General features: G+C 36.3%; 1 protein-coding gene across 1 annotated transcript; it reads right to left on the bottom strand.

Annotated features, from left to right (window-relative positions):
• Positions 1-8,636: 8,636 nt before the first annotated feature.
• Positions 8,637-11,691, bottom strand: LOC149833740 (uncharacterized). The gene is made up of 3 exons (XM_090009835.1): positions 11,303-11,691; positions 9,274-9,662; positions 8,637-9,097 (listed from the first exon to the last, which is right to left on the bottom strand). Exons 1-3 carry the CDS (start codon positions 11,403-11,405, stop codon positions 8,708-8,710), a joined length of 882 nt encoding a protein of 293 aa, XP_089865961.1. The 5' UTR covers positions 11,406-11,691; the 3' UTR covers positions 8,637-8,707.
• Between the last annotated feature and the right edge of the window lie 615 nt (positions 11,692-12,306).

Here is a 12,306-nt window from a genome sequence, read left to right as displayed (position 1 = left end):
CGTATAGTAAACTTTTTTTTATTTACCTCACTTTCAAATATTTAAAGAAAATGCTTGACTTCTAAAGAAATTGATCCATCTTCACCAACTTGAAGGCAACAGTTTTGCTTTCAACGACGAGTTTATACTACAATTGACACGTGTCAGATTGTATAGCCCGATGTTTTGTGGCCGCCATATCATCGCTAAACATGGATGGATGCCTTTAATATGCATCAATTCTAGCATTCATTTTTAAATTTCAAGGTGAAAGTTTCCTTTGTTCACCATCGGGCTTGAGGGAGTGTGTTAGAATCTATAATGATATAGAAGGAAGAAGATTTAGTTTTTATAAGATTTCATTAGATGAACTTTAATCTATCATTATCTTATCTTAATTAGTTACCATATGAGCTATAAATAAAATTTTTGTTCGGATCTTGAACCTATACGTACAAATATATAACTTGAGGGATTGAATAAATAAGAAACAAAGAATGTGTGAAAGCTTTTTCTCGTTGGTGTAAGTCTTTGGCCGAACCAAATATATTTGGTGTGTTTTATCTCTTTCTCTTTCTTATATTCTGATTTATTTATATATAATTCATCGTTTTAGTGTGTTGCCAAAATATTGCAACACTACAAGAATTCTATGGATTAGCGACGGATGCTATTTGACGCTAATTCATCACAAATTCATCGTTGAACTGTTTAGCGACGGATTGGCCACGACTTAGCGATGGATAGCGTATGTCATAATTTTTTGGTCGCTAATTAGCAACATAACTGATCTGTCGCTAATTCGTGATGGATTAGCGAATGTCATAACTCATCGCTAAATAAGCACTGGTTTGGTTTTGCGACAGATACATATCCGTCGCTAAAATTTAACGACGAATACGTATCCATCTCTAATATCCATCTATTTAGCGACGACTTCACGATGGATTACATTCTGTCGTAAAACATCGATTGTTTCAGTTTTTAAGACAGATAAATATTCGTCCCTAATTCGTCGCTAAATTGACGACAAATATTATTTATCGCCAAATACCATCGTCATTTTGCAACTGATTTTTTCAGAAAATCCGTCATTGAATATTAGCGACAGATAATATCTGTCGCAAAATTTAAAAAAAAAACATGTTTGTTTAAAATATAAATATAAAAAAAAATCATTATACAATTTATATAACCTGTGTATAAAAAATAAAATACACATAAAAAATGCATATACAAAGTAGGTGAAATAAATTTAACACAAGTTATAAGTGAAACAAATTTAACAACCCACAGTATAATCCTTGCCAAGTTCTAATTCATTACAAGTGAACATATACAAAGAGTTTTGTTTCAAACAACAAGTACATGAAACAAATTCAACACATAGAAGCTAATCCTCGCCAAGATTCAGAGTATCATCCTCTTCATTGTCTCGATCTGCCCCTTCATCCATGCCTTCATCAACTCCTATACACTGATCATCTCCAACATCCTACAAGAGAACCAAAATGTTAGTATTGATAAACAAAATATAATAAAATAAATTATATGCAATGCACCTAATATAAGGCAATCAAAGTAACATGGTTGAATGATACATAGACTAGCAATAAAGTGAAGGACATTAACAGAATTCAGAGGTTGTCAAAAAAAATTTATAGTGATGAAATCATTCTTACATGAGTTTTAAGGTTGTCAAAAAACTTTCATAGTGATTCAATCATGCATATATGTGTTATAAGGCAGTCAAATAAAATCCATAGTGATTCAATCATGCATATATGTGTTCTAAAGCTGTCATAAAAAATGTATAGTGATTCAATCATGCATATATGTATTCTAAATGTGTCAAAAAAATTTATAGTGATTCAATCATGCATATATGTGTTCTAAAGTTGTCAACAAAATTTCATACTGATTCAATCATTTATATATATGTTCCAAGGCTGTCAAAAAAAATCATAGTGATTCAATCATCCATATATGTGTTCTAAGGTTGTCAACAGAAAATTAAATTATATTCTTTAAAACATGATTGACTTTAAGGTTGTCAATCATTCACCATACTCTTCACAATAGAACATAGACGGTCAAAACATGATTGACTCAAATTATACTCTAACTTCAAATTCAGTAGTTGAAGAACTACAAACAAAATAGTGTGACTCTCACAACCATTCTACAATGGCTCATCAGCATCTCTAAGTAAGTCATAAAATATACTAGCTGCATCGTTTGTTGCTTCTTCCTCTACCCCAGTTGGTACATCAGTAGGACCCATAACAAAACCCAGTTCTGGTCCTACGACATCAAATATCAAATCCACATATAGATTATAGTGCACCATATTCACTCGTGCGTTAAAATTGTTCCAAAATTCTTCACCATGAAGCGTTCAATTCTGATAACCACTAACAAAACCCTTTCTATATAGGTGATGTCTAACACCATGAGGTTCTACAAATCGATTGTTCTTACATATCGTGCAGGGGCACCTGATTCGACCGGTGGGATCCACTGTAGTGACACTTGCCATTGCAAATTCAATAAAACCGTCAACACCATCCATATATTCAAGCGACACCTCATTATCAACTATCCTACAGTATATCCATTCACGGTTTGCAGTCATTTTATCCTATGATGTTACAGATATCATCTTAAACAGTTAAAAGAGAATCATAATAATGCTATGATGAAAAAAATATTTAATTTATTATGCATTGATGGTGGATATAATGATTTGATATATATATATATATATGATGTCATTCACCTCCAAGAAAACTACGGTCAAGCAAAAGTAGTTTTCCACACATTCAGATAAAATTACAAAGTAGGTTCCATTTTTCCAAGTTAATGAGAATGAAATGACCGATTTCTCCTTATTGGTTTGCTATAATTTGCATATTGTAGGTCATAAAGTCTTTGTTTTGCTTGTTGCTTGTGTTGAGTTGGTTAACACTTTGTTGTGGTTTACAAATCTGTTAGAAATTCTTGTTTGTTGATTGTTGGTGAGCAATTTTTTTGTTTCAATTAATGCGTAAATTTTCTTTCCCTCTCTACCATAAACATGCTTAACATAAATTGTAATTCCATGAACTATTATGCATGCATTGATAATTCAATATTTTCGTGTGTAACAGCATCACATCATATTTACACACATCACAAAGATATTTAGAAAGATGAAATCACATTCACAAATACGATACATTCATTTTAAGCATGTTTTCATGATACAATTTCTCATGGAATGCATAATCAAATCGAAATTAACTTCATGTAAGTATAGATAATCATGTCAAACATTGCAATACATTCAATCATTCATATGACAACAATGTCATGCATGTACCTACAACAAACACACTTCAATATCCCGCTAACTACAACTATGACTAGCATGGAATCCGAACTACAAAAATAAGAACACTTTTATTCCTATACATTCAAATCATGCTCAACATGGTCTCCAAACTCCAGCAAAATAGTCCTAGATATCCACAACTAAGTGAGTGTGTGAACAAAAAAGTATTGCATCCAAGAAAGTAAATAACATGTGATATGCTTGCATCACTTACTCACCATGGGTATTTACATGACATTTTAAGTCGCATGCAATGCTTAGCATTAAGCATCACACATTTTGCTTTGCTATGCACCTGCAATGCACATTTATATAGGCAATACAATGCAATTTCTAATATTTAGATTCCTATCATACAACATGAACAATATTTTAAAACATGTACCCAAATCCAAGGCCTGGGGTGGATTCGACAACCAGGCTAAGCTCGGCCTGAGCCTGACCCTGCCAAACGGAGGGGGGGGGGGGGGGGGAGAAAAGGGAGGCCGGAGGGCAAATGCCATTGGTTCAGTGCCAAAAGAGAGGGAAAACAGGGAGGGGGTGAGCCCCTCCTTGTCAAACGAGAAGAGGGAGAAAGCGAGGGGGGGGGGGAAGGGAGGCAGTGACAAAAGAGAGGAAAAACAGGGAGGGGGCTGAGCCCCTCCCCTGTCAAACGAGAAGAGGGAGAAAGCGAGGAGGGTGGGCTTGCCTGAGCCCGACCTAAAGCAAGCGAGGGGGGCCAGTGTTGGGGTGGGCTCGACAACCTGGCTGAGCCCAACCCAAGCCTGACTTTGCCAAACGGGGGGTAGAAAAGGGAGTTCGTAGGGCCAATGCCCTCTGATTGGCGCCAAAGGAGAGGAAAATTAGGAAGGGGTTGAGCCCCTCCCCTGTCAAACGAGAAGAGGGAGAAAGCGAGGGGGGTGGGCAGTGGCGCCGTCCCCTTTGCCGCAAATGATCGGAGAAGGAGAAGAAAGAAGAAGACAACAGAGAAGGGGGAAGAGTTCACCTGAGAGGGCCAGGCACGAAGTGGGAGTCACCTACACTAGGTGGCCGAAATACGATGAGCGAGAGAGAGGGCTCACCCGAGGGAAAGTGGCGATAAAGGGGGAATGAGCAAGGGAGGAGAACAGAAGGTGGTCGATGAGGTCTTTGGAGGGAGCTGTCAGATGGTGGGTTGCCGAAGAGCGGGGGTGGAGAAGGCGAGCAACGCAGGGGCGATTGATAGAAGAAGGAGAGAAAGAGAGAGCAGGGAGAAGAGAATTTTGTGCCCTAGATGGGCTGTTTTACATAAAAAATTAGCGACAGAAATATTTCATCTTAAATGCCAACTCAAATTAGCGACAGAGTAGCGACAAAAAAATTTTGTCACTCATCCATCTCGAAGATGCGACGGAGTTTAAGACAGAATGTTTTCGTCGCTAATTAGTGACAGATGTTGAGACAAAAAAATTTCGCAACTAATTTCGCCACTAATTTCAATTTTAGGGACGACTAGTTTTCTCTAGCTAATCTATCACAAATGTGTGACGGATTATTCCTATCACAAATTTTTTTCGCTAATTAACATTTTTATTGTAGTGTAATATTTTTTTGTTAATTTATGATGTTGAGAGATGGAGTTGCCAAAAATATCCTCTGGTGATTGGTGTTGAAGTGGTCAACACCATTTCCAATGCATTTTTTTAGCAACGACCCCATTGCTCCCAAACAGCAAGAGCCTACGAAAGTATGGTGGAAACCACAAGCCAACCTCTTATTTAAAGCTGCAAACATAGCCTAAATGTTTTTGTGACTTAAGAACAATGATGGATAGTTCATATTGCACCAAAATACATGTATCCACATATTTGGATGCAAAATATGTTTTCCACTAAATAAGCCATGATCAAATTGGGGATAATTAATATTGGCTACCCTCGAGTGTATCATATGCTCTATTAAAAACAAATTATTTATTCAAATATTTTTTTTATTAAGCCCTATGGATATAAACTATATGGTGATTAGTTAAAAGACAAAGTTTGAAACTCCCATCACCTTATATAAGAAGATTTTTAAGAGCTTCAAATTTTAATAATGTACTATGCATCAAAATTTTATTATCAATAAAAACATGTTTTAGTACATCAAAACCACTCATGTCTTAACACATATGTTGGGTATAACTAATCAAATAAAGCTTGCACCTATGAATTTCAACTAGAGTACGGTACTCAAAAGTGTAGGCAATATTTTCCCATCAATATATTGACATTGCCCAATCTATCTGAAAATACACAAATAGATCAAACTCTACTCATTGGAATGAGAACCGAAATTTACAAAAAAATACTCAAATAATTTCTGATGTCTATTCCTAGACAGTGCAAGTAAAGCCTGACCCACTTGCAGCAGAGTAGGTGATCACATGGCTACACGTTGTACGTTGGAGCCAACCTATGGAGAAGTTGATTATTCTGGATCAAGAGAAACAGGAAATATCAAATTAAACAAGTGTCTTAATTACAAGAAAATCTATTGTTCTTCCTTTCTCTAATATATTCACAAAAATAGTTTGTTTAGTTTAAATATATTATCATTCCATCTTGTCTATGGATATACGACAATGAACTTTGTCTAGGGTAGCAACAAATAGTAGGGATAACTGGTACTAGAATTGGAATTTTTGTGAATCAAGCCTTCATATATGTTCTATGAGGTCTATTTAGTAAAAAAAAAAGTTTTTAGATTGTTTGTTTCTATTGTTTAATTGGAGATTTTGAGAATTAAAAAATTAACGATCTTCGATGCATCGAATTTTAAGATTAAGAAAAAAACACATAAACAACAAACAGGGATGCAAAGAGGGGTTATTTGACACAGTCGATCACATGACAACATTTCATGTAGGGGCATGCACTCTGTAGCTATGGGCCCCATGCAATGCTATCATGTGAACACTTCAACTCTATGAACAATTCTTAGTGTATTTTTTTATATTTACATAGATAAATTGATAGTGCATGAGATACATAGTATTGTATTACAAATTCATACATTTAGATTTGATTTTATGGCTTAAGTACCTGTGTTTGTAATGTTTAACGTCCAAAGAGGCTTCAGTTTGAATTTCATGAGAAACTGAGTCAAAACAAAGAAGATAGAGCTACTTCAAGGTAATTGAATCGATTTTCAATAAGAATTGAATCCATATTTGACCCAAAGATCCCACCATGGACCTTGGATCAGTTCCAATCCCAAATCTATCTAAGAACCCAAGATCCAAGGTGAGAAAGACCAAACCACCCTCAAAAGTGACACCTAAAATAATTTTATAGTTTATGTGGTGTTTTGAAAACAATTTTAACATAAGACTATTTTTTAAATTGTTTTAAATATTTTATTTAAAAGTAGGGTTGCAGCAACCCTAGCAGCCATCCAACATTCTTTGGGAAACTCGCCCTCTCTTCCACCTTCTTTTCCACGTTTCTTCTTCTTTTTTCTTCTTCCTTACATTGTTTTCTTCTTTTTTGTCTCCTCCACCTCTATCATTTTTCTTCGTATTTGGTGTGTGCCTTGATGGTTTCTCATTATTCTCTATAAAAACATCATTTTGAAGCAAGAACTAGAATGTGGTGCAATTGTACCACTTACCTTCACCGTTGGCGACTGAGACTCCTCTTCTAGCAACTGCCAACATCTCTTTTCTTTTTTACTGTTCTTTCCCTTCGACAACTCCACTTCGAGACATGCTTTAGCAAGAGGACTTCAAAGTTACAACAAAGAGACGTGGGTATATGGTTCCATGGAAGGTGAACCACTCTTTTCTTATTAGAAATCGTCAAACAACCCTTGAGGTGAGTCTTCTCATCTACTGCTTGTAGTTAGGCATAGAATAAGTTTAATTTGATTAGACATATAGTTTAATGTTAATTTGTTAAATCAATTTGTTAATTAAATTGTTCTCTCATATTTTAAAATTTTTATTTAGATTAGATTAATTAGAATTAGATAAATTAGATTTACTTGAATAACGTCAATCAGTATAGCGTGTCCTGCGGTTCTAGTGTATCCTAGTTAATTTTGGTAATTTGTTAATTTTAGTTTAATAGTAGTCAGATTAAAATGATTTTTTATCTTAATGTTTTGCTTTAAATTCTGTCGTCGCCCACATTTTTAAGATTAATTTGGTTGATATTAGCCGGGTATTGATTAAGTTAGTGGTAGATAGAATATCATGCAGTTTCATTTGTTTTAGTATTTTTAATTAACTTTCAGCATTTCATCATTATGTTAGTGATTATTTTTAGTTTAGAATTGATTCTTGTATAGTTTATATTCTGATTAGCGTTTAATTAGATTGCATTGCTTAGTTTTTAATTAGTTTTTAAGTACCTTATCATGGGAATGAAATTTATTTAGTGGTGTTTTTATTTAGTTTTCTTTTTAGTGGTGACCATTAGCAATCTTTTTATGTTGACCATTAGTATAATTTTCTTGTTTTTGTTTTAATTTTTTTTTTGAGTAGTGTTAAATTGGATAGATTTATTGTTGATTATTTGATTAGTTGTTGATTTCCTTTCAGTTGTTCACAATTTTAGTTAGATTTAATTTATATGGGTTTTTAATTATTAATTTCGAGGGCATTTTGTTATTTTGATAATAGTCTTGTTAGTATAGACTCTAGAGATAATTGCAGTATTCTATTTTGCAGGGATTTTTCTCATAGAGGTTGCTTCTTTGGAGAGAAAGATATCTATCATTACCCTTTTATTTGAGCTCAAAGAAAAAAAGTCTCAAACTTAGTTTATGATTTGCTTTTATTTAAAGCGTGTTTACTTTTATGGCATTGTAATTGAAAAAATAATGTAATTCTTTTATTTATTTATTTTAGGTTTTAAAGTGAATTTAGGTGTCTTATCTCTTATTCTCAAAGGAGATGATCCGACTTGCCACCTTACACGAGTGCAAGAACTGGTTTTAAATTTATTATTTGGTGTGCAGTTCTTGTTTTAAAAATAATCATTTGCAAAATAACATCATAAATCTCCTAAGGACTTAACTTCACCAGCTTTGCCTGCTGTACTTACGATCACTGTCCTAACAATATAAAACTATGTGGCTGTACTCTTTGCCATCACAAAGTTGCCAAGTTTCTGCTTGCACAAAGGGGTGGTGCCCTGTCTAGCATCCTAGGCCTCATCCCACTACGCCAAACCCATGTGGGGTTAGCTCTTGTTGCACTCTTAGAAGAGGTTAATTATTGCAAGTTCTCTACACAGAAAGAGCTCTTATTTTACATCTGAAAACAGAGTTAAACCTCTCTCATTGAGAGTATTTTATTGTTTTCTATATACAACAAAGCAAACCACACAGTCTTGATATGTACATTCATTCTCAAAATTGCCAAAACCAGAGTAGCTGATCCTCGGATGCAAATCCATAGCTACTCGAGTCGCCTTCTGGTGGATCTTGGTACGTGGCATCCTCCATTTTTGGAACGTAAAGTGCCTCGGGAACAAGACTCTCATCAACTCCATCTTTGCCTTCGTCTACATGATGGACTTCTGAGACGTTCTGTGGGCTATTGCCGTCGGGAATGGCACTGCTTGTGGAGCTGAGTTCTTCTTGTTTACATGCAAGGCTGACTTTCTTTGGCTTCTCCTCACTGGAAACATCAGCGTGTCTACGCTGAGAGCTTGGCCAATCTTTGCTCAATTGGGGTACTGCTTCTGGCTCTCTCCTATCTTTCTCTTTGGAGTTCAGTTTATCAGTATACATGACAATCTGATTAAAAGTGGCAAGACAAAAGAAAAAAGAAAAAAGCAAAGGCAAATAAGGCAATCAGTTGTTCATAAACTTAGTCATGTTCCATATGATGGACTTATTTACAATTTAACATGAAGCCAAATTTATCCTACAAATAGGGGATTTATGAAACTTGAAAAAAAGGAAAATTATACCTCGGCCTGAAGTTTTTCCTTCTCCTGAATCATGGCTTCACGATCAGCCTTCAACTTGTTATACTTCTCTTTCAGCTCATCATAGTCATTCTCAAGTTGCTTAGTCTTCCATCGAGCTCGGCGATTTTGGAACCATATTGCAACCTGACGAGGTTGGAGTCCCAAATTCATTGCTAGCTGTATCTTCCTCCCAGGTTCCAACTTATTCTCCAACTCGAAGCTCTTCTCCAAGAACTGAACTTGATCTGACGTTAGCCGCCTCTTCTTTTCGCTCGCATTAACAAATTCATCCAATTCCTCGTCGCAGATTTCATTCTGGTTGTATGATCTGAAGAATGATCTTTCTGATGTCTCTGTGGTTGGCCTTCGGAAACTAACCGTGGTTGAACCTAAATAATTACTGATGCCGTTATATCATGGAATCAGCATAAGATCATAGTTCATGAAGTTTGAACTTTCATTGATGCCAGTGTAGAGGATGAGGAAGAGTTACAATTCATAAAAAAAAAAATCATAATCCTAACTGTGAGGATGATGATAGCTGCATATAATATAAAAAATGACTGAACAAAAATACTCAAATTACTAGCTACTATGCTAGTGGAGCATCTACCCATCTGCTAACCAACCAGGGTAGTTTCCTTCCTACATATATATCTTTATGACTTGTACATTTTGTACTTATGTAAGTATGATTTTTTTCTGGAAGCAGATCAGGTTATGCTTAACATGAGTTTTTTTTTGTTCATGCCAACATCGTGGCCGTCCGTTTTGTATTTTGAAAAGTTAAAAAGTCAACTGAACATTTATATGCTACGTGGCATTCATCCAAAATGCAAACAGACGGCCACCACGATGTTGGCATGAGCAAAAAGCTCATGTTCAGCATGACCTGATCTGCTTCCTTTTTTTCTTTATAAAGACCAACTGTTAAGACACCTAAGACGGTTGTGGGTTTTTTTCTTTTTCTTTTTCTTTTTTGTTTATTACACCTGGTCACGCTGTATAAAACTCTGTGTGCGCCCTCTCAATCCCCATGGGTTTGAAAACAACAAAAATAAATGGGCATTGTAATAAAGGAAAGAGTAGGGAATAATAAGTTTCAAGAAACAACTTTATATCTTTGAAATCAAGAAGAACATATCAATAGATGGGTTTCTTTCGACAACAAGATATATTATTAAGGCAAAATATACCAACCAAGAAACTACAAAAATAAATATACTTGTGGTTGAAGCTTTCATATTAACTGATCAAGACAGAGTGAAAGATACGGATTCATATAAAACAATAGACATCATAGGCACATGGGATTCTTTTTTGAGGGAAATAGGCACATGAGATTCATGTAAAACAAAAACGAAATGTCAGACTTATCGAATATATAGATCCGACCATAGATTCTGTTTCACATGGCCCGTCTAGTATTGGTCGACATGCTTCATGACAAGCAGAGTTGGATTGCACCAACATCAATCTTATTGAGAGGAGCTATGTTGGTGCAATCTGAACAACATCACAGCATGTCACAAAGCATGTTGAAGTTCATCATCGTCGTAGTAGAGACCTATGCACAGTGTCAATCTCAACACTCACGAACGTCAAAAATCAAGAAGAATGGATAAAAAAAAGGAAGGAATATGGTCCTTAATCTTTGCATGATTGAAGAAAATAAAAGCCTAAACCAACAAACTGGACAAACACCAAAATAGACAAAAGATTATAAAAAAAAGAAAGAAAGAGAAGCAGAATTGTTTTTTCTTTATTTTTCTGACTAACCAGCAAAAACAAAAAGAAACAAAACCAGGAGAGAGAGAGAGAGAGAGGTAAGGTGATCGGCCCGCCACACAAAACACACACACAAAAGAAAGCTACTGCGTGCAGTGATTTTCTGTGTAAAACACAAACAGAGAAAATCTCTATGCGTGCAGCAATTTTCTGTAAAACACAAAACACAGAAAATGGTGACATGCACGGGGTAGATCATTGGATCTTCGAGAGAGAGAGAGAGAGAGAGAGGTTTCTTCACCATAGAATCCAGGAGATGAGGAGATCGGAAGATCTGCAGAGTGCGTCGCCGGAATCAGATCAGAGGAGCCCGCGAAGTAGACCTTCCTCTGCGCCATGGGCATCTGCCTCCTTTCCTTCTCCACCGAACTCGCTTGGCCTCTCTTCCTTCAGGCAGCGACCATTTGATGAATCTCTCCTCTGTTTCCCTCCTTCGCTCGTTTTGGGGACGAGATGATCAGTGAAAGAGAGATGTGGTGGGCTTATGACGGAAGAAGCTGGTGACGATGAGGGCACAGAGACGGGGTACAACCCGAGAGCACCGAGGACCCAAACCCATCACTCGGACCACTTTGGTGGACGGAAACCTAACGGAGAGACCCTGGGCTCTCTGCTGCCCTTTCCTCCATCGAATCCGCCGGAAAACGTGGGCGGAGAAGAAAGAGAAAGAAAAAGAAGAAGAAGAGCCCCGTTGGCGTCTCTCTCTTACACGTATATGTCACCACAATGAATTGAACGTCTCAACGTCGCTAAAATTAATTTTACCGTTAGCTTATCCCATCTATATATTTTTCATGTGGAATGACGTCATACTTAAATAGAATATTTATAATATAAAGATTATATTAGGTGGCACGATCCATTTGACCCACGGATGTGTTCGGCATCACTTGAAAATCGATTGAGTTACACATAGACGCATTTGCCCAGCTGATAGCGCGTGCGATCAACAGCACACAAAAAATGCGTCAAAAGGGGTTTTAACGGCGTTTTTTACTGCTACTAACACATTATAACTGACGGGGCTTTAAAGGCGGTAAAGAACACCATTAAGGCCCTTTTTTTGTGCTATAGCACGCGCCCTTGACTACGCGCGCATGTCCAACCAGAAGGGCGTCTACAGTTACGGTGCTCCGAGAGCACCTACTCTCACTCGGTAGAAATTTTTTATGTACGCTGCATCTTCTCAATCAGGCTTCATAGATATTTTTAACACAGTTTATTTGATGTGAATCATGCTTTGTT

The sequence above is a fragment of the Nuphar pumila genome, chromosome 6 (genome assembly GCF_984573655.1).
Source record: "Nuphar pumila chromosome 6, dmNupPumi1.hap1.1, whole genome shotgun sequence".
Classification (NCBI taxonomy): domain Eukaryota; kingdom Viridiplantae; phylum Streptophyta; class Magnoliopsida; order Nymphaeales; family Nymphaeaceae; genus Nuphar; species Nuphar pumila.
This window is presented reverse-complemented; position numbering and strand designations above follow the sequence as displayed.

What these genes read in the sequence shown, in the direction of transcription:
- LOC149833740 (XM_090009835.1), bottom strand. Translation starts at nt 11,405, where the DNA reads ATGCCCATGGCGCAGAGGAAGGTCTACTTCGCGGGCTCCTCTGATCTG. An exon ending in CTCATCTCCTGGATTCTATG is followed by an intron (nt 9,663 to 11,302) that starts GTGAAGAAACCT and finishes GTAATTATTTAG; the next exon opens with GTTCAACCACGGTTAGTTTC. An exon ending in AGGAAAAACTTCAGGCCGAG is followed by an intron (nt 9,098 to 9,273) that starts GTATAATTTTCC and finishes ACTTTTAATCAG; the next exon opens with ATTGTCATGTATACTGATAA.